General features: G+C 38.4%; 2 protein-coding genes across 2 annotated transcripts; one reads left to right on the top strand and one right to left on the bottom strand.

Moving 5' to 3' along the window:
• The first annotated feature begins 315 nt into the window (after positions 1-315).
• LOC149000644 (protein VAC14 homolog) lies at positions 316-15,746 on the top strand. Its single transcript, XM_089141028.1, has 19 exons — positions 316-877; positions 997-1,110; positions 1,257-1,322; positions 2,426-2,515; positions 2,651-2,770; positions 2,851-2,879; positions 2,998-3,140; positions 3,238-3,332; positions 3,578-3,664; positions 3,877-3,984; positions 4,095-4,186; positions 4,417-4,498; positions 5,228-5,293; positions 6,975-7,090; positions 7,223-7,505; positions 7,597-7,725; positions 13,678-13,746; positions 14,410-14,700; positions 14,883-15,746. Exons 1-19 carry the CDS (start codon positions 788-790, stop codon positions 14,973-14,975), a joined length of 2,163 nt encoding a protein of 720 aa, XP_088997154.1. The 5' UTR covers positions 316-787; the 3' UTR covers positions 14,976-15,746.
• A 527-nt stretch (positions 15,747-16,273) lies between these two features.
• On the bottom strand, positions 16,274-21,615 carry LOC149000643 (ankyrin repeat-containing protein At2g01680-like). Its single transcript, XM_089141029.1, has 3 exons — positions 21,059-21,615; positions 19,506-19,915; positions 16,274-17,545 (listed from the first exon to the last, which is right to left on the bottom strand). The coding sequence occupies exons 1-3, from the start codon at positions 21,366-21,368 to the stop codon at positions 16,673-16,675; spliced, it is 1,593 nt and encodes a 530-aa protein (XP_088997155.1). The 5' UTR covers positions 21,369-21,615; the 3' UTR covers positions 16,274-16,672.
• Between the last annotated feature and the right edge of the window lie 433 nt (positions 21,616-22,048).

The raw sequence follows: 22,048 nt of genomic DNA, 5'->3' as shown, positions 1-22,048 counted from the left end.
TCTCTTGTCTGGGCTTTATATTTCCTATTAATTCAAGAGGAATAGAAAATAGAAAAGGAAAAAAAAAGATGAATATCAATAAATGATTAGTCACAAAGAACAATTTTTATTATTGATTAATTAGCACAAACAATTAAAGCTTGAATCCAAAACTGCACCAAACGTTTCTCACTTTTACCATTGACACAAGTATGTCTCAAAGACGGGTATTTTTAGTCTTAAAAAGAAGATGGAAGGGTATTTTTATCATTTGATATCACAAAGGGAAGCAGAGGTGATTTCCCCACCGGATTTGGAAATGGAAACCTGTCACGCAAGCTGCCGGCTTTATCCAACGACTTGTTAACTTCGGCGGGAATAGGTTTGAAGAAGGGTATATTCGTCATTTAGACAAAACTAGTGGCATTTTCCGTAAATACGAACCCTGTCTCCTGAGATTAAACGCGGTGCCGAGATGACCAACGGTTGTCGCAGGGACGGTGAGAAGCTGAAAAGGAGAGAGAGTGTGTGAGAAAAAGAAGGAACTCGTAAAAGAGAGAATAACTGAAATGCTAATCCAATAGAACAAAATACGGAAAGAGAAAACTGGGATTTTTAGGGTTTCAGTTCATTTTCTTTTTGATCTGGTATACCCTTACTGCGATCTGTGTTTCAGAACTCCAGAGTTGAGGAAGTTCAACGTTGTTGCTAATTGCCGATCTGGTTGGAGAACTTCATCAAATGTTCCGATTTGAAGAAGAGAAGATTCGAAAACGAAGTTGAGTTTCATTAAGGAGTTCGGGACGGTATGGCGGACTCGTCGTCGATAATTCCACCATCTGTCCTTCGGAACCTTGCGGATAAACTTTATGAGAAGCGCAAGATTGCTGCCCTTGAGGTTTTGGTGTTCTTAATAGTACAATTTCCGTTCATTTCGGTGTCTTCTGAATCTCTTAGGGTTTTGATTGGTCTGGAGTTCTTCAATTGAGGTGTTTAAACTTGCAATGAATGCTTCAGGTGGAAGGGATTGTGAAGACACTTGCTTCTGCCGGAGATCATGACAAAATTTCGGCTGTGATCAATCTGTTGACCACAGAGTTCACGTACTCGCCACAGGCGAACCATCGCAAGGTTAGTGAGTGGGAATGTTCATCTGGGTTGTCTACCAAAAAAAAAAAATTCTTTTTTTAGTTCGACATACAATTTTTATTATTAAAAACCATATATCAACCATAGTAATGTCCACAAACTTAGATTTGCTTGCCACATTCTTCCAGGGAGGTTTAATAGGACTTGCCGCTGCAACGGTTGGTTTGGCAACTGAAGCCGCTCAGCATCTGGAGGTAATTCCTCGGATCACTGTCTAGGCTGTTGGCCAGAATCGCCACCGGTGGTTATGTGCCACATTCATTTTGCATTTCTCTACCCCCATCAATTATGGTTTTTGTGAAGAGTTCCAAAATGGTTTTTTCAACCAACTGTATAGCCAATGTTAGTCCCGAACTCTGATGCAACTATGGAACACTTAGACCGGGGCAATTTCCCTGTATTGATACTTCATGTATGTAACTAGTTGATTTGCAAGGGGATGTTGCAGTAGCAGTATGTCATTCAGAGAAGTTAAATTAGAACTATTCAATTGATTGTCAGAACAGGGTTTGCACGACTGCCCCAGATGGTTGGCAGGACTCAGGAGACATTGGATGATAGATAGGTTTTGTATTTATTACAGCTAGAACCTAATTGGTTTTCCTTTACTTCTGTTGTCCCCCATAAAATAGTCTTAAATGGGCAAAGAAAAAAGGGACCTCTTCCTGAAACTTCTCGAGTTAAATTAAGATGGTAATTAGGAAAGCATTGGAATTATGTTGTCATCAACCTGGTTTGTGTGTGGTGATGTTTTTTGTATTGTTCCTCTATAGTGTTAGTCTTGTAATATATTCTTTGCTTTTTGTTTTTTCAATAAAGATTAAGTTATGTATGACAAAATATGATATCCTTGTAGGCTTTTGTACTCTCCTTGTATCCATTGGTATCTGAAACTCAGGCTTTGTTGCATATTTATATATAACTTTTTAAGCCTGGTGAATTGTTGAACTGTGGCTATTGATTTCCTGATTGGTGAGATAGGTTATCAGCTGAATTCAGGAAGAGTTACAAGTACAATTTGAGGGACATACTGGTCCAAAGAACTTGGTGTTTGGTACCTGGAATACATGGGCGAGTTAAGGAGGCCAAGTGATATCCATGATATTGAACCCCCCCCCCCCCCCCCCAAAAAAAAAAAAAAAAAAAAAAAAAGTGTTCATGTTTGACAATCTTTTGTTCATAAGAGTTTTTGTATTGTTGTATTGTTTAATTATGCCAGTTCTTGGCCATCTTTCTTTTTTTACCCACTGGCCTTGGATGACTTTTTTAATTTAGTCTTTTGGGTTTTAATTGGCAGCAAATTGTCCCACCTGTACTCAATTCCTTTTCTGACCAAGATAGCCGGGTTCGTTATTATGCTTGTGAAGCTTTGTATAATATTGCAAAGGTGAGACTGGATTAATATTTTTATGTTCTTTCTCTTTCCCTTTATTAATTTTTTTGGCTCCATTTTCCATTTAGTTTTGCTAGACATCATCGATATTATTCTGGTTGAATCTCATTCTCAAAGGGTGCTGTGCAGGTTGTTAGAGGTGATTTCATTGTGTTCTTTAATCAGATCTTTGATGCATTATGCAAGCTGTCAGCTGACTCAGACGCCAATGTGCAAAGTGCTGCTCATCTCCTAGATAGGCTTGTCAAGGTAAATCAAGCTCTCTCTGATCATATTTTGGATATGCTAAGTTTTTTATGTAATTTTAACATTTGTCTTTTGATGGGCAGGATATTGTGACTGAAAGTGATCAATTCAGGTATGTAGTCTCTACTGAAGTAGTGGCAGTTTGATTTTATGTATAAAAAAGGTCCACATTCTACCTTTAAACGATTTGGCTGTATAACCTTATTCTATGGTTGTATGATTTTTCTCAGCATTGAAGAGTTTATACCATTGCTAAGGGAGCGAATGAATGTCTTAAATCCTTATGTTCGCCAATTTTTGGTAGGATGGATCACTGTGTTAGATAGTGTTCCAGAGATTGACATGCTTGGATTTCTTCCAGATTTTCTTGATGGTAGATATTCATTACAGATTCATAGAATTTTCTTAAGTAAACTGTGGTTCTGTTGTTGTAATTAAAAGCTAGCTCTGGGCACTTGTTGAAATTTCAGGTTTATTCAACATGTTAAGTGATTCTAGCCATGAAATACGACAACAAGCTGATTCGGCACTTTCTGAATTTCTTCAAGAGATCAAGAATTCTCCAGTAAGAGTTGTGTTAAAGTAGCCTGTGCAAATATTTCCAGTTTTTTATCAGTTTATCTCACTACCCAGACACACCTCCAATTGCACGGAAGAGTGGTGGTGGGTTTTATATTATTTTGTTTTTTTGATTAGGGATTTGTTGGATGGATATATTTTAGTTTGAACTTTGAACCATAACATGATATGAAAAATATTTAGTTGATGTTTGCCATCAATTTCCTGATTTGAAAAGTGGTACATTTTAAGTCTGTAGATTATGGTCGCATGGCAGAAATATTGGTACAAAGGGCTGCTTCTCCAGATGAATTTACTCGGCTGACAGCTGTCACATGGGTAGGTAGATTGACTCATTGGATTAGGAAATTTGTTTGCTTGTCTGGTGTTGTAGCTTTCCTTGAATTTGTGCTAATTACAGATTTGTTTTTGCTGGATCTTCTGTTGGTAGGGAATAGAGTCAGGTTTCTTATTTTAATTATTTGTTAAGACTCAGATGAGAGGTTGTGTTATCAGTCTGAAATCATTTTCTATACATCTTGATCATACAGATAAATGAATTTGTAAAACTTGGGGGAGATCAACTTATTCCGTACTATGCTGATATTCTGGGAGCCATTTTGCCCTGCATTTCTGATAAAGAGGAGAAAATCAGAGTGGTAATGAATTTTTTTCTTCTGTTGGATAATGCAACGATTTTGTTTATTTTATCTGATAAAGGACTGTCACGCTTCTTTCATTGCTGAAATTTCAATGCTCTGTCAAACAGGTTGCTCGCGAAACCAATGATGAGCTTCGTGCTATTAGGGCTGATCCAACTGAGGGATTTGATATTGGAGCCATCCTCTCCATTGCAAGGAGGTGCAGTTTTTGTCACCTGGGAAAACAGCTAGGTTTTAAAGGTTACTGATGCTTCTGTATCTAAGGGTTTATGAAGTTCTTGTGCTCCTAGAAAGAGCTACAAGAGAATTACACTCAAGGATTCAATATTTCATAGATTAACTCAATTTACTACAGGTTTCATCCTAAAAGCTGATTTACCCTTTGTAAATTGATTGCTGATGGTTGCTAAATCTTCTATCATTTATTAGGCAATTATCTAGTGAATGGGAGGCCACTCGAATTGAAGCGTTGCATTGGATTGCAACACTCTTAGCCAGACATCGTTCTGAGGTAATCCATGGATATTTTGTCTAATATTAGGCATTATTTGATATTTACATATATTTGATGCCTCCAGTTTTGTAGAGATAGGTTAATGTTTCTTCTATTGCTAGTGTTCTTGGGATAGGATATACTTAACCATTTTGGTTTTCCTCATGGCAGAAATGGGCATATTATTCCCATGGGATGCTCCTCTTTTCCCCCTTTTCTTATCCCCCCCCCCCCCCCTTTCTTTCTTCTTCCTTTTTTTTTTGGGAAAGGGGGGGGGGGAAGGAGGGGGAACAGTAGGGAATCAATATTATTGTCATGATGGGGGGGTTATACAGAGGTCTCAAACCTGTACTGTAACTTCAACGGGATGTTTAATTCTTTACTGGTTGGTTTGGGGGGGGAGGAGGAAGGGAGGGGGGACAGTAGGGAATCAATATTATTGTCACGACTGACGATGTGGGGGTTATACAGAGGACTCTCAAACCTGTACTGTAACTTCAACGGGATGTTTACTACTCTGCCCATGAGGCCATCTGCTTTCTGCCAACTCTATCTTTCCTTCTGCTAATAAATTCTGTACTGCCTCATCTTTGATCTTCTTGGCTGATGCTTTATTAGTGTACTCTTTCAAAATCTATCATAATTATCTATTAGTATACTTAACCTTGTCTTCTGTTGGTTTTGATTTCATGCTTGTAGCTTATTCTTGGTTGGGATTGTTTTATTTTTATGGTTACACCAAAACAGGTTTTGTCTTTCTTGGATGAGATATTTGATACCCTTCTAAGAACATTATCAGATGCTTCTGATGAGGTAATCTCTCTGGTTCTCTTCTTTCTTGTATACGTCATTATATCAAATTGGGTTTTGTGTTTATTGTCAAAACTAAAGCTTTGACTAATTTGTCATTTTGAGATTCACTTTCTTGATTATTTGAAAAGGTATGTTCTTGTGTAATTTATCATTGTCCGGTGTTTTAGACCTGCTTAACTTTTGCCAGAAAAGACTTAGTGTTGTTGGTTGCGATGAAATTCCTTAATCCTCTAGGAGCATTTGCAAACTAGGATCTCAACAAAGAGAATAACAGTGATTAACTGATAATTGACTTTGCAGACCAGATGATGTGAATTTTTTTTATCAGGGCCTGAAAGGCTGAAACTCAGATCAAATACTAATATTAGTGGCTGCTACTACCAGCCTTGCAAAAGATCTCAGAGATCTGATGTCAGATAGGTGGTGTGAGGCTACTTCTTGTGGCACCAGGAAAGCAGGGCAAGTAGCAGAAACTTTGGGGTGGGGGGTGGGGATCATAAGCAAGTCAAAACCAAAATTCCAGGACAGATGCAACAGAAAATATGAATGGAAATTGACCTATCAAATTTGAATGAATGCCGGTTGTAACAATAGAGAGGTAGCCACTACTATTGGTGTGGATAAGTCACTGGGGGCTTATTTTACTGGAAATAAGCTTTGATTGGGTCATATATGGATTGGGCCTTTGATCCTATGGGTTTACATTATATCTGTCCTCTTATTAGCAGTTGCATTACTTCTATTATCAATATTGCACATGTGATTATTATATTCTATCGTGGTTTTTTTGCAAATGGTTATGTAAAGGCTTTCATTCTTATCTGCTTGCTTCATTTTTTCCTGTTCTAAACTTGCTCAATTAATTTTTGCTGGCACCGTACTGATGGTTCTGCATCTAAATGTTTGTGGTTAATAGATAGTTGGAAATTTGGAGGGATAATTGTTTATAAAGAACTAGTCTTGCTGTATTGATAATGGTCAAAATTACTCAGATCCTTGTCAAGACTTCAACTCAGGCTTTGCTGTTTTTAGTGGTATGAAAGCAGTGTGCCTTTCTCTCTATAAGAATGGCATTCACATCTTCTGAACCCAAAATGGCTGAAGAGAGGAAAGGTTTCTTTTTGAGGGTACTCCTGGGAATCCGGTGGACATAGGGTGGGGCCTGTAGCTCAGAGGATTAGAGCATGTGGCTACAAACCATGTTGTCGGGGGTTCAAATTCCTACTCGCCCACAACTGGCTCAAAAGGGAAGGGGAAGGACCTTTCCTTTCCCTATGGGGTTAGGAAAATCATGATCGGGATAGCGGACCCAAAGCTATGGCACTCGGGTGTGGGTCTTTTGGTGAAATACCAAAAGCTTCAAATAGAATTAGTCAGTTTTTCACTTTCTTCATGTTGGAATATCCTTTTTTGCAACTTGTCCAACTAGCTACACCTTCTAGTCCCAGTTTGGACCTTGCCTAGCTGAGGTAGTTTTAAAAATTAATATAAATTGTCCTTGTTATCTTACCTTTCTGCAATTGATGCATTAAGTTTAAACTGTTGCATGAGCATTGTTACTATTAATATCTTGCTCTTGCATATTTGCATTTCCTTTTCTATGAAATCCCAGTCGTGACAATGTCCGCAATCTGTTTCTTTAAATCCATTTAAAAATGCTTCCATTCTTTTGTATGCACAGGTGGTGCTCTTGGTACTTGAGGTCCATGCATGTATAGCAAGAGATGCTCCCCATTTCCGACGTCTTGTTGTTTTCCTAGTCCAGAACTTTCGGGTTGATCACTCACTTCTTGAGAAGTGAGTTTCCTTCTCATGTCTTCATTTCTGTTTTGGTATCTTAGAGTCCATCTTTATTTACTCCTGGTTTAAATGCACATGAGTAATGCATCTTTGTATACTCATTGGAAATTTCACCTGTGTTTTTCCCAGGCGTGGTGCTTTAGTAATTCGCCGACTTTGTGTGCTGCTGGATGCTGAACGTGTTTACAGGGAACTTTCAGCTATCCTCGAAGGAGAAGCAGACTTGGATTTTGCATCCATGATGGTTCAGGCTTTGAATTTGATTTTACTTACATCGTCTGAATTATCCGGCCTGAGATATCTCTTAAAACAATCTCTGGTGAATCCTGCTGGGAAGGACTTATTTGTTTCATTGTATTCTTCTTGGTGCCACTCACCAATGGCAACGATGAGTCTTTGCTTATTAGCTCAGGTATGGCTTTTGTAATGGTTAAAGTTCCATGGTATGGGTATCATTTATGCTGCTCTTTTAAATTTTAATTGTATATAACCTTTCTTGACAGGCATACGAGCATGCCAGTTCTGTCATTCAGTCTCTGGGGGAGGAAGATATCAATGTCAAATTTCTAGCCCAGCTGGACAAATTAATTCGTTTGCTGGAGACACCAATATTTGCTTATCTCAGATTGCAGGTCTGTACTTTCTGTGTAGTTATCTTGTTTCAACACAAATTTAGTTGTTGCCCTAGTTTTTGTCTCCATTTAAGTTCTCACCAGTTAGTAGAATTGGACTTCATGTGCTGCCTTAAAGAGTGACTACTAGTGGAGGTGTTCAACCCGAGAAACACACAAAAACATTTGCATTTTGAGATGCTGGTCCTCTGAGGGATTGAAATATGAAGGATTATTTACCGTTAGAACATTTTTGCTTGACATTTTACTTTATAATTTTTGTCAGTAAATGAAGAGCATTTATTGACATTGCAAAAAATTCTGTCTTCCAGCTATTTTAAGTACTAATTAATGGGGCTTATACAATGTGACTTTTCTTTTTTGTTCATTAAGAATTAAGTATAACTGAGGAGTCTAGTATGTCGTACCGGTATGATTATCAAATCCCAGTGGATGCTGATTCTGTTGGAGATGGTAATATATGAATGACGGAATGCATTGGAAAATATATCTGTTACGAGGTGGCTCTCTCAAGTGATGAGGTGGCAGCAGTTTATTAATTTTAGCAAGTATCTAGGTTGGAAAAGGCCTTGATTCAGTTGAATAAGTCTTATGGCATATTAAGGAAAATAAAAATATGTAGGTTGTTTTATAAATAGTAGATAGGGCGTTAGGGAATTGGTTGTAACGGGTAACTTAATCCTCAAGTTTTGTGAGTTGTGGGTGTGTGGGTCTTTTTTATATATAGGATAACTAATGTAGTACAAATTAAGGAAAATTATTATCAAACGAAACATTTGCGTTTTGGGAATTTGGTTCACTCGAAGAAACCATTCCTTGTTTCCCCATTCATCTAAAAGAATAGGTTGAAGCAAGGCTACTCAATCTAATGCACATAACAAAATAGTATCAGACTAAGGCTCCACAGCGGCTCGAGCATGTGGAAGCTGATCTGGGCAAGATGGTTACGATACAAGAGTCTACATTTTGGGAGATGATGGATATGATGCAGCAATGAATACGAGGTTGGACAACGTGGCTGGTAACAGTGAGCGTGGGGAATCGTCTCATAATTAGTCACACTAGTACGGAGATGCCCCATGTTGCCCACTGGGCCAGCCGCCCTAATTCCTAGGTCACGACCAGTCACGGGGAGGGGATCCAACAGGTTGGCATCCCATGTCTTTGATTTCCATTCTGCAACTGTTGGAGGTGCCCCAATTATGGTTCCAATTGATCAAAAAGGAGAAAGGAACCATTACATGGGAGGCTTTTAAAGAAGCACTCCACATGTGGTATGGCCCCACTGTATTTTCAAGTTTGTTTTTGGAGATCTAACCAAGTTGCTGCAAGTTGAAACAGTTAAAGAATATCAAACCTGTTCGAAAGATTATTAATCGAGCGAGTCGGTTAATGCAAGAACAAGAAGTCGGTTGTTTTGTTAGCATACTCAAGGACAACTTAATGCTGGATGTACAAGCTTGTAGACCAGTGAGGTTATCAGCAGCAATCGGGTTTGCTCATCTTTATGAGGCAAAAGCCCAATCTGTGAAGCGTGGTTCATCAGTAGAGCCAAGGAAGATCGTCTCAACTGTACCTAGTTCAAATCACCCCACTATGGCAATTAAAAAAAATGTCACTCATTGAGCCTAAGTGAGTGGCAATCTAAAGGCTTATGTTTCAATTGCAACGAGAAGTGGGAACCTTGGGCATTGAAGCAAAAAAGCTTTTTCTTATTGAGGCTATGGGGCTAGAAGGTGAGGGAGATAAAGCTGCTGACATTGAAGAAATAGAAGAGGCGGTACCAGAAATATTCATTCATGCGATCTCAAGAACGTCAAATCTTCAAACCATGCAAGTCCAAGGGAGTTGAGTTACAAATGGGTAATATTTTTTAGTGAATCTGGTAGTATGCACACTTTTTTAAATACCCGTTATTGCTAGCAAAATGGATTTGATTCCCAATTGTGAAGGCAAGTTTGAAGTAGTTGTGGCTAATGGAGAAAAATTCACAAGATCTGGACGTTGCAAGGGAGTTCACATGGTATTGTAGGAAATCCCAATTATGGTGGACTTGTATTTACTGCTATTAGAGGGGTATAATGCGGTATTGGTAGCACAATGGCTAAGTAGATTGGGACTCATTATGTAGGATTTCTCTAAATTACGGATGTTTTTCAATATGGATGGAAGAATGGTGGAATTACAAGGTCTGAAATCAGCAGAAGACAAAGTGGTGGACGTTGCTAAGTTTAGAAAAAGAAAGAGCGTCACTTCACATTAATGCCCTATCCATGCAAGTGGCGGACAAACAAGGTATGAATTTTTTAATGACTTTCTGATGTTACAAACACTATATTTAAGCAACTATTATAAGCTTATGAGGATGTTTTTCAAGAACTAAAACAGCTCTCTCCTAAGTGTACTTGTGACCACCGTATTCCACTAAAAGAGGGAAGTGGGCCCGTTTCAACTCGGCCTTACCGATACCCTCATTATTAGAAGAATGAGATTGGGAAAATGATAGTAGACCTATTGAAGTCAGGTGTTATTCGTCCAAGTAATAGTCCGTACTCTTCCCTAGTTTTGCTAGTAAAGAAACATGACAATCTGTGGCGCACGTGTGTAGATTGCAGCCCCCCTCACGCACGTGTGTAGATTGTGAGGCTTTTGGGATTGACAGGGTATTACCATAAACTCATCTAAAATTACGGTAAAATTGCAGCCCCCCTCACGGACATGCTAAAGAGAGGAAGGTTCAAACGAAAGCCAAGTTCTGAAGAAGCATCTGAACAACTCAAATTGACTATGACTCAGGTCCTTGTGTCAACTCTATGAGATTTTTCTAAATCTTTTGAGATTGAGTGTGATGCATTTGGCACTATCATAGGAAGAGTTTTGATGCAAGAAAGACGGCCAATAGCTCTCTTTAGCCATGCATTGCAAGGTAAAAATTTATTTTTATCCACTTATGAAAAAGAAATGATTGCTCTAGTTCTTGCAATGAAACGTTGGAGGCATTATTAAATAGGTCAACAATTTATTGTGTGGATGGATCAAAGAAGCTTGAAATATTTATGGGATCAAAAGATCACTACACTAGCCAAACAGAGATGGTTAGTCAAATTGAGGGGGTATGATTTCATAAGTTCCTATAAAATAGGAAGAGAAAATGTGGTTGCAGACGCATTATCTAGAAGTGGAGAAAATGGAGAGAACTTTGCAATATCTGGACCGGTCCCATAGTGGCTCGATCCAATTAAAGAGGAGGTGCAAACTAATCCAGAATTGCAAGAAATCAAGAAGCATATACAAGAGGGAGAGGCAATTAGGCCATGGAGTTACAGAGAGGGTGCTTTGTGTTTTTAAAAATAAGATCTATTTGTTGGAAAACTCTCCACTTTTTCCTATTATTGTGGAGGAGTTACATGCTAGCACCCTTGAAGGCTATCTCAAGTCTCTCCTATGGGTACAATCCATTTTTTATTGGAATAAAATGAGGAGAAAAATCAGGGAGCACGTTAAGCAACGTGACATGTGTCAACGACACAAATGGGAAAATACCTTTCCTACGGACGTACTTCAACCACTTTGGATTCCCCCCAGGTATGGACCATGATTTCACGGGATTTTATGGATGGATTGCCAAATTGTAAGGGAAAATATACTATATATGTTGTGGTAGATCAAGTTTCTAATTTGCACACTTTTGTCCTATTTTCTATCCATATTCGTGCACCTCAATGGCTCAAGTATTCTTTGAGCAAACTTTTAAATTGTATGGGATGCCTCAGACTATTGTTTGTGATAGAGATCTAGTCTTCAAGTGAATCACTTTTGGAAGGAATTGTTTCATTTGCAAGGAACCCATTTCAATTTTCATCAGCGTATCATCCGCAGATAAATGGTCAAACAGAGGTGGTAAATCGGAAGGTGGAGATATACTTGCGGTGTTTTACTAGTCCTAAGCTGAAGGAATGGGTCCATTGGATTCCATGAGCTGAATATTGTTACAATACTAGCGTGCATTCTACAATAAAAAGACACCTTATGAAATAGTTTATGGTCATGCTCCACCCATGCTTTTGTCTCATGTCCCTAGCACAACTCAAGGGGAATTGCTCGATAAATAACTCAACATGCAGGATCAAGTTTTTAAGCAAATACAGGAATGGCTGCTAGTGACGCAAAATCGCATGAAAAAAGTGTATGACAAGAAGCACATAGACTGAAGTTTTGATGTAGGAGATTTTGTCTGCCTACGACTTCAACCTTATCAACATATCTCGATGGCACTTCAGAGGAATCTCAAGTTGTCACCACGTTACTATGGACAATTTGAAGTGATCCAAAAGATAGGTCAAGTGGTGTACAAGTTTCAGTTGCCAAGAGGGTTAAAGATTCACCCTATGTTAGTGTGTTTCATGTATCTTGTCTCAATAGAATGGTGGGAGAAAAGATCCAAGTGCTTGGGGAGCTGCCAGAAGTCCAAGAGGAAGGAAGACATTGTTATTGTTCAGCTACAACTTTTGTTAGATCAAAGAATTGGAAGGAAAAAGGAAGAAGTTTTGGTGCATTGGAAGGGATTGGCTCCTGCAGATGCAACTTGGGAGAATTTAGAGGAATTTTAGAAGCCTTTCCTTACCCTTGAGGACAAAGGTGAAATCAAGGGGGTAGGGAATGTTATGAGGTGGCTCTCTCAAGTGATGAGGTGGCAACACTTTCAATAGTGAGTATCTAGGGTGGAAAGGGTCAGCAACTGTTGAAGGTTGATGCGTGTTATGGCATATTAGGAAAATAAAACCATTTAGGTTGTTTCCTAAATAGTGCATAGGGAGTTAGGGAATTGGTTCTAATGGGTAACTTAATCCTCGAGGTTAGTGAGTCGTGGGTGTGTGGGTCTTCTTTATATATGGGATCATGGATGTAGTATGAACAAGGAAAATTATTATCAAATTAAGCATTTGCTTATTGGGGTTTTGGTTCACTCGAAGAAACCATTCTTTCGTTTCCCTTTCATCTAAAAGAATAGGTCGAAGCAAGGCTACTACTCAATATAGTGTTCATAACAGTATGTTTGATGCATTTATAAAAACTGAAGTTGGCATTATGACAGTAGAAATTTTTTAATGTATACTCTGGTGTCAGGCTTGTGGTTAGGGCTATCAAGAGGCTGAGCTAGCTTGGCTTGCCTTTAACGAAGCCCTACTAGAGTTTTGATATTCTAAACCACTCACAAGATAGGATCGGTTTGTGTGTTGGGGTGTTATGTTATGTTTGTAATATATAGAATTGTAAATCTTAGTTTTCTTTTTGCCCGAGGATACAGGCTTTATACTAATATGGTCAACCCAGCAAATTTGGGTGTTTTTTTTTTATGGATTTTGTCTACTTGCAAATTTGGGGTCTTAATAAGGGCATTATTAAAAATTAGTGGGAGAGCATTAGGCTGACAGAAGAAGAAGAAAAATTGGAAGAAAGGGGAAGGTGAAAGCAGAGGAAAGGGGGAAGAGAACGCATAATTCAAAATAACTTACATTCTACTATCTTCACTCGAATCTCGGTTGGGTGTGGGGAAGAGCGCATAGTTCAAAAATAACTTACAATCTACTATCTTATTTCACCTGAATCTCAGCTGGGTGTTACAGCCATGTATTTAAAGGGGGAAAAACAAATATCTGGGTTGAATCATGAAACTCAAAACTATGTTCAAACCAAAGTCCACTTAACTCACTCCTATGTAAGAAAACTAAGCAATTAAAAGACTGAAAATAGTAAAACAATGTACTTATTAAGTAATTCCTGCCCTTGTTGGACTGGTTCTTTATTGATACTGCATCATGATCCCCAAGGGTTGCTCACTGAATGTCCCTGTTAATGTTCCTATTAGGTGTCCCTAAATATTGATAAATTTTTATCATCTCTTATGAGGTTCAGATTTTGATTGGTTTATTGATTTTGTTGATGTTCCAGCTTCTTGAACCTGGAAGATACATATGGTTGTTGAAAGCATTGTACGGTCTCCTGATGTTGCTACCTCAGGTAAGTCTGAAGAGTTACTTCCTCTTAACCTCCATTGGTTTTTTCTTTTGATCCCTTTGTTTTCATTTGTCTCATTAACCAACTTTCTATTATTAATTTGAGACAAGGAATTCCAGGGTTGGGAGATGTTAGTTAATCTCAGACTCACATTTGTAGGACTGCCACACTATCTCCCTTTATTGTGTGCCTTGAAGCTTACTTAGACTTGTGAGTTATCAAATACAAGCACAATTTGTTTTTGCGATATCTATTGAAACAAATCAAATACGTTAGGTTCTTAAATTTTTTTTTTTTGGGGTGATAATTTTGGAAACCATCTCCATTTCCTGGTTTTGATCTGTTTTTTTTAATATAAGCAGAATTGTCAGATCCTATTGCATGGGTGTGCCAAGATTCTGATCTGTTGGTTTTTAGTTCTTTTAACAATGAGATTATTGTAAGTTCATGGATTTTAGTTACAAAGTACAGGTGTATCTGTTGACCGTATAAATTCTGAACCAAAAAACAGTCACATCTGTGAACCCTTACATGGCCAACCCCCCCCCCCCTCCAAAAAAAAAAAAACACAAAACACCAACCCAAAAAAAGAAAAGAAAATGGAGGAGGATAGAAAGAAAGAGAGAAGAGAAGAGAATAATAATGGTGATATTTTCATCAATGCAGCAAAGTTCAGCCTTCAAAATATTGCGGACTCGACTGAGGACTGTTCCTCCTTACTCCTTTAGCGGGGATCAATTCAAGCAAACATCATTTGGGAGTCCAAATCAAATTTCACATGAGATGCCAAGTGGATCACAAATCATGGAGGAAGAAAAACAGGATATGGTAAATGCACATAATGGGATCAACTTTGCTTCACTGCTGCAACAGTTCGGGCATATGCAGCTCCAACATCGCACGCATGCGAAATCACAAATGCTATCCCGAAATTCTACTGCGTCTACCTTGTCTCTGGTTTGTTTTAACCTTTGCCCTGCCACAACATAGCATGCTACTAAACTGTTTCATGATCAGCATTGTCTATTATGTCATTTTATTCTTCTCAGCTTGATGTTCATATCTGAAATAGAATCCTTCAAGGGTACTTGTATCCGGATTTCTTTTGGGACCTCATATTTTGACAATTTAATGTGCAGGATGTGCAAAGACCAGAAGAATCTCGTCGTGTTTCGACAGCTCCAGAAGTGAGCCGTTCTTCAAAATCATCATGGAGAGGCTCAGGACACTAGTACAGCTTCAACATTGACAAGAGCATTTCTTTGTCTGCTCAGGTGGCTATTCCACCGACCTCTGTGCTTCTGAGGTGTATTTTAATCAGATACAACGTTTGGTGAACTGCGAATGGCACGTAGTGTAATTATAAAGTGTATATCTAGTAGCTTCCCGTGTTTAATATCTTAAAGGTTCTGGTGATGGGAATTAGGTTAGATTCAGAGCTTGGACAGTTCCGAGCGACTATTCAGTGTTTGTGGACTTGGGGATGCTCATGTGGTTTCTGTTATTTTTTTTATTGAAGACCACATGACCAGGTGGGAAGTTTGAATTTAGTGTGTGCTGTTACTGAAATCTGAGAAAAATAATTCAGGGAAATATGTATATTGTTATGTTTTATAAATATTCATTTTGCAGTTCCTCCTTTCCTTTTCTGTTTTGTTTTTGTTTGATTGATCTCTTTGCTACATCAAAGATAGAAGAACGGAGAGCAGAATACACTCTGCTTCATGGTAGGAAGTTCCACATAGTTTCTTTATACCAGCTAATCATGCATACATCTTCACAACTTCCAGAGCAGACCTGAGAATTACTAATTTTCCCCAATTGAGTACTGCTTGAGTCGTCATGGGTAGGTTAAGTCCATGATTATCCATGACTGTATTTTTTTTCAGCCACAGAGAACCTGTGAAGCTTCCAGCGCACGGGGAAAGGAAAGGTTTAGGGGATTGTTGACAACATGGTGAAACCTTGTATGCGTTTTGAACCCTAAGATGATGTGCTGAAGCGAACCTTCCTCATAAACCATCCTGCTTTAGAAGGATTTTGTCCTTAGATCTCATTATGCATCTCATTTGTTTTGATTTGGTTTCCAGGAAAACTAGAAGGTTAAGTTGCAAGGGAATGGAAGAATGAGAAGTGCAATGTTCAAATGTAATACAGGAAAATGAATACCCAACGATTATGTTACCTGACTCTTTTAACTCATTCTTCTAATTGATGAACTGGCTATTTACAAATTGGTGTCTTGGGATCTGTAAGTGTAGTTATCCTTGATGAAACAGAAAATGTTTCTGTACAAAGTTCAAAAAGAGCAGCAGCCTACTTCTAAACATTTTCTTGAGTTCTATCTGTTCAGCATTTCACTTCATTGGCGAAGGTTCAGATGACTAGCATGTACAGAAGCAGCTTTATTTCTGTCAGGCCTGCATTAGGCTGAGAAATGAGTAACCTCACATGAAACATTGATCATGACTTTCTTTCACCTCGAGATCTTGATCATGAAATATGTGGATCTAGTTTCGCTCTTGTGCTCATTAAGAACATCCTTGAGAAAGAAATCTCACAGGCCGATTTCTGAGTTGGAGAGTTGTTATAAACTGAAGTGCAGTCATTCAGCCGATCAATTGAGACTGAGAACTCACCTTAGAGAAGTATAAAGAGGACAAAATGCTGCTTAATATCAATGCCAACAGAGAGCTGCAGGATCATTCTAAAATTATTGCTTGCATCTGCATGAATCTATATTCTGTTCCCATAAATACACATGATTGGAACACTAAAGAAGAGGAGCCCCTTACATCAGAGACAAACACGGCCTCCAGTAGACTCGAACAACTAGTGTGAAGCTACTGCTACTGAATTCCATTCCAAAACTAGCCTTATTTACAACTTAAAAGCAACTTCTTCCATGCTTTACACCTCCAAGAAGCAGTTACAACGCGTAGATCATTTCATGATCCGATTCAGCATCAGGATCTGAATAGCCAGAGTGTCGAGACCATGAAAAGGATTTGCTACCACCAGCCCTCCTAATGCGTCTTTGAGAATCATCCCCAAGTACTTTGAAATGTTGTCGGAATACGCAGTAGCACATGCTAGCAAGAGTCCCTACAAGGATTGGTGTACCCAATACTGTTATAGTGATAGCCATCCAAGAGCTGTCTTTTCCCACAACCACAAAAGCTAAGGACAGAAAAGACCCACATGTGCTAATACAAGCTGCCCACATTAATTTGTTCACCACTGACACAACCTGCTTCTGAGCCTTGGTATCCCAGGCAATCAAAGTGATCTGAACCACAACAACAGCTAGAGATATGAACAGCGACGTAGCATTCAGAAGGCAGAACACGCGAAAACCAACAAAATCAGCTATATTAGCTTCTCCAGCATTTGGTCCATCCATAAAATATTGACCAGGCAAGTTGAATATAGCCATGAAAGCAATGGAGGCAAACAGAACAGCAACAACTGTCACAGAATTGGTGGTGTTCTGGACGGCTTCTCTGTGCAGCTTCTGTAGCTCCTTTTTAATCCCAGATACTCTCCTGTTGGTCTTTGCATTCTGTAGGAGTTGTGATTGCACCTCATGCTTTATATCACTTACTGTTCTTTTCAGCTCCATTGCCTCATCCACTTGGCCTACATGCCTAGCATGTTTGGCACCAACTTCTGCAAGAGCTTCAGTAATTTCAAAGGCAGGTTCTCCATACTGTAGTTTTTCTGCCAAGTCCATTGCAGTTTCATTTTGATTATTAATAGCATTGACCTCTGTGGAAGTATATCTGAGCAGAAGGATCACTATCTGAAGGAAAAGAGAATACCAGATAGAGCATGATGAAAAACAGAATAACATTTATGAATCCTATAACATAAATCAAGATCCAGTAAATTAGTAGTTGGAATCTTTAGGTTTTCAGAACACTATTTATGCATGGAGATGGATCTTGAAACTGATTGTCTTCATTTTTTTTCATATAACAAACCAACAAATGCACCAACAAATAACACAAAAAGTTTCATGAGCAACAAAGAAAGTTGAACTGATTTCCTTTGTAATGTCTTTTCTATCTGGCAAAAGAACCGCATCAATAGAAGAAAGCAATGAACAAATCGACTCCTCTAAAGGAAAATCCAACAAAATCCAAAGAAATAAAGATTAATAGTAGAATCATTAAATTTGCATGCATAAGAATCAATTTAATGATTACTGAAATGGTCTTAACTTCCTTCATACCAGGGTAGAGATGCATCATTGGAGTATGAACAATTAGGAATAACAGAACAGAATATAATATCCTTTCTTCCAAGTCAAAAGTATGTTTAAACATGCTATTTGAGGAAGCAATTCGATTGGCCAATTGGACCCATTGGGTGCTCAACTGAAGCTCAACCAGCAGAACTGAAATTGTCAACTCACAATGCCACAAAGACAAGGATAATACCAAAATGCTCAAACCAGAAAACAACCTGAGTTATGACTCGAGATGTCCCAGGTTGGATCAAGCAGGCCAGGTCAGGTAGACGTATGTTGTGTGATGGTGAGGTTGGATATATATTATACAACCTACAGTGACCTGAAGTAGGTTTATGATTTGGACTCAAAACCTTGAGAACAAACCAATGTTCCAAAAAAAAAATGCAGAATATTCTGTGTCTGCTTTCATTCACATATTTATAGGCTAATATTTGTTAACTAATACTCATGGACTCAGGTTATGTTGCCTGACTGAAGCCACAAAGGGTCGTAAAACAATGGCTCAACCAAGCTTCAGATTGGGTGTAATCACCAGGGATCACATTTGACTGAAGTTGCACCCAAAGCAAAGTTTATCAGAAAAAGCTTTTCAAATCCTTGCAAACTTATTTATCCAGTGGTGGAGATTCAAGGATCCAAGGAAACAAAGGCCAAAGTTGAATAAGAGTACATATGGAATTTGTGCACATGGAATCACATCAGTAGCTTCTAAAGATTCATTTCCTCATTTTGAAAGTTTGGTCTGTGGTGACAATATTCTTTACTTCAATTTCAGAATCTAACAGTTAAGTCTTCCTAGGAATTAGAGCACCTAAGTGTAGAGTAGTTATTTTCCTCATTAATTTCTTTTAATACACATCATGTTTTTATGCTTAGAACTAGAAGATATGGCAGGAAATGTATGTAAGTTAAGGGGGAAGGCTTGTCAACAGACTAACCGGTTAGTAAAGTACACTCTATAGCTCTTTTAAGAGATCTACTTGACTTAATAGATTCAAAACAGAACTTTTAAAAACTATATGTATCCAAATCTAGCGTAAACACTTACAACTACCAATTCTGTTTACCAACTTCCACCCCACTTTATGCACCTATATTAAGGTCATTGAAATGAATACCCTAAACTAATACCCCAAAGCCCACTGAAACAACATATGGCCCAAAATGAAGTCTTCCACGGCCCAGTTGGGCAGCCTATATTGCATCAGTGCTATACCACCCCCCCCCCACCCCCCCCCCAAACAAAAAAAAAAAAAAAAATTGAGAAATAATTCATAATGTTGTTCTTCAAGGGGGGAAATTAGTTGCTATGACAGTGATTATCAAATGTTTGCAAATCAACTGGTCATGAAATTCATGTAACAAATAAGGCAGCAAGCAATTTGCTAGAATTTGTAGAAGTGAACACAATTTCTAATTACCTTGATAACTGTCAAACTAAAAATTAATGGAAAAGAAGGAATGACAAAAATAATTCTCCCACAACAGGTCAGAATATGAGAAATACCAGTGGACGGCATTTCCTTGTGGCTACATGTAGAGCAGTATTTCCCTTCTTATCACGTTCATTAAGTATTGTAGGATCAGCACATAATAAATCGTCTACTATAGAAGGATCCTGCCCTTTGACGGCCATGTGGAGTGCAGTTTGGCCCTTCTTGTCTTTAATAGAAACAATTCCAGGATCTCTGTCGATGAGAGCTTTTACTATTCGGTGAAGCCCATATCTAACAGCATTATGCAGTGCAGTTTTTCCATTTTTCCTCACAATCCTAACTGTGCTTGCATCAGTGTCTAATATCGCATTCACAACTTCCAAGTGGTCCTGGCGTGCAGCTGCATAAAGAGGGCTGGTGTTTGTGGCATCACATAACTTGCACAGTTCAGGCCACCTGCTCAAAAGCTCTTTCACAATCTCTGGACACAAAGAGAAGCACTTTGTAAATCCTCTATTACCACAGATATGTTTCCATTGATAACTAAATAGTCAAAATTCACTAAAACTAGCAAGCGTTCTTGTTATCTTTTCCCATGTTTGAACTCTATATATGCTAACCTTAGAAAATCACTATCACATTGAAGTCCAAATTCTTACAGGCTGTAATGAATTCTAGTTTGTCACACACATAAAAAGAAAGCTTTAATTTAAGGAAGATTTGTAGTCAGTGTGACATATGTCTCATGAACCCAGTAGAAAGTACAATCCAGGGTTTTCTTGAGAACTTGTGCAAAAGCCTTTGGTACCAGGTTCACCCTTTTTTAAGGAGTCAAGGATTCACATGAAAGCCCAGAACTTCATTATCTGGAGTTGGTCAGTCGTTGAGACACTCAAATTTAGATGAGAAATTCCCATTTTTAAATCTACCCATGCAGGGTATATTGAACATGCCCCTGACAGTGTGCCAGATGCCAAGTGGTTGGTTGGGAAAAGAAGCAAAGTGTATGAATGTAATACCAGAAACAAAAAGGAATAGATTGAATAGAAGAATCCTGAACATTTAGTGATGTCCATGCCAACGGAACTAAGTGATCCATTATTTTGATGAGTCAATTCTTCAGATTGAATTAGAAGAACTGGTTTGATAGGTATATTCTTCAGCAATTACCATAAGAGCACAAAAAAAAATGCTCTCGGCATGCGTTTTCTGCTGAAGCAACTTTTGGCTATATCTATCAAGTCAACCATGAATAAATCGTTCCAAGGATAATAGATCCCAGAGAGAGCCCTAGGCCAATTTAACCATCCTCACTGTAGATAAAACGGCATATAGAGAAGTGATGTGAGACAAGACTGAATGGGCCATAACTTTTGCTATGATGCATATAATCCATCACAGAAAGTTTAAAGTTCAGATTTTTTCTACTACCAGACCTTTAACAGGCTTTAGAGCATTTACATGTCCAAGGGCTTCAGAAGGGCAAGCCAAAGTGATCAACCTTTAGTTTCTGAATTTACGAAATAGGATTAATTTCACAAAATGAACCTAAAAAAAAAGCATAACCCATCACGAATTCAGTAACAGCAACCCAAAAAGTGACACTTGGAAAAGGGAAGCATACCTAGGTTTCCACGCAAAGCAGCGACATGAAATGCATTCATGTCCGATTTGGCTCTGATCATCGCGATCTGAAGGTCACAGAAGTTAACCAAGTACTTGAAAACATCTTGTAGATTGTTTTCAGCAGCGATGTACAGAGGGGTTTCACCGGAATCATTCTGCAACGCCATTAAAGCAGCGATTGAAGCTGGATCTTCTCCTTCACCTCCATTGGATCCTTCAATGGTAATTTTCAGGGAATCAACATCACCAGATCGGACGATGGAGAAGAGGGATTGATGAGAGATTAGTCGAAGAAATTTGGGCTCCATCAAACAATGAAAACCAAGAATTGGATAGGACTAATGATTTAGCATCTGGGTTCTGCTCTGTTTCTTAGACTTGTTTACTTTCTCTCTCTATTTGTGTATTAGGTTTTAATTTGACTTGGGAGGATAGAAGGTGCTGAAATTGGAGTTGGGTCCCTGGGTTTGTCGCCATCCTCGTTAATTTGAAGGCCATGAAAGGGATTGGTGAAGCTGACTAGGATTCCTCAACCCTCTGAAACCCAGAAACTGTAGAAACTGAAACTGTTCATCATTTTTTTATTCCTTGAAACCGAATTAAAGAGCAAACGGTGACCGTTCAGATAAACAATTTATAAATTCTATCGCGGAATGACAACCACCGTTGAAAACCAGAATCAGATGCAGACACTATGACGGTGAAAATTTTGCACCGTTCAAGTAAGAAACCGATAAACTTTCCAACATTTCTCTTCAACCAAATTCATTTTTTATATTTGATTGATTGAAAAAGCCTACTATAAAATCAAAATAGTATGATTCTGTCTCTTAGCGTGTAAAACTATAGTCTTTTCATTACATTCGAGAAAAACAATCACACTTCACACATTTTTAGCATTCCATGTTTATACTATACTAGTATATATAAATGTTGTGGTTAAATTTTTTTTTTCCTTTCTTTTTCTTCTTCTTTGAGAATCTACACT

Source organism: Hakea prostrata, chromosome 11 (genome assembly GCF_041222555.1).
Source record: "Hakea prostrata isolate BN-2017 chromosome 11, UWA_Hpros_2, whole genome shotgun sequence".
Classification (NCBI taxonomy): domain Eukaryota; kingdom Viridiplantae; phylum Streptophyta; class Magnoliopsida; order Proteales; family Proteaceae; genus Hakea; species Hakea prostrata.
The sequence above is the reverse complement of the archived record's forward strand: the minus strand, read 5'-3'. Positions and strand labels throughout refer to the sequence as shown.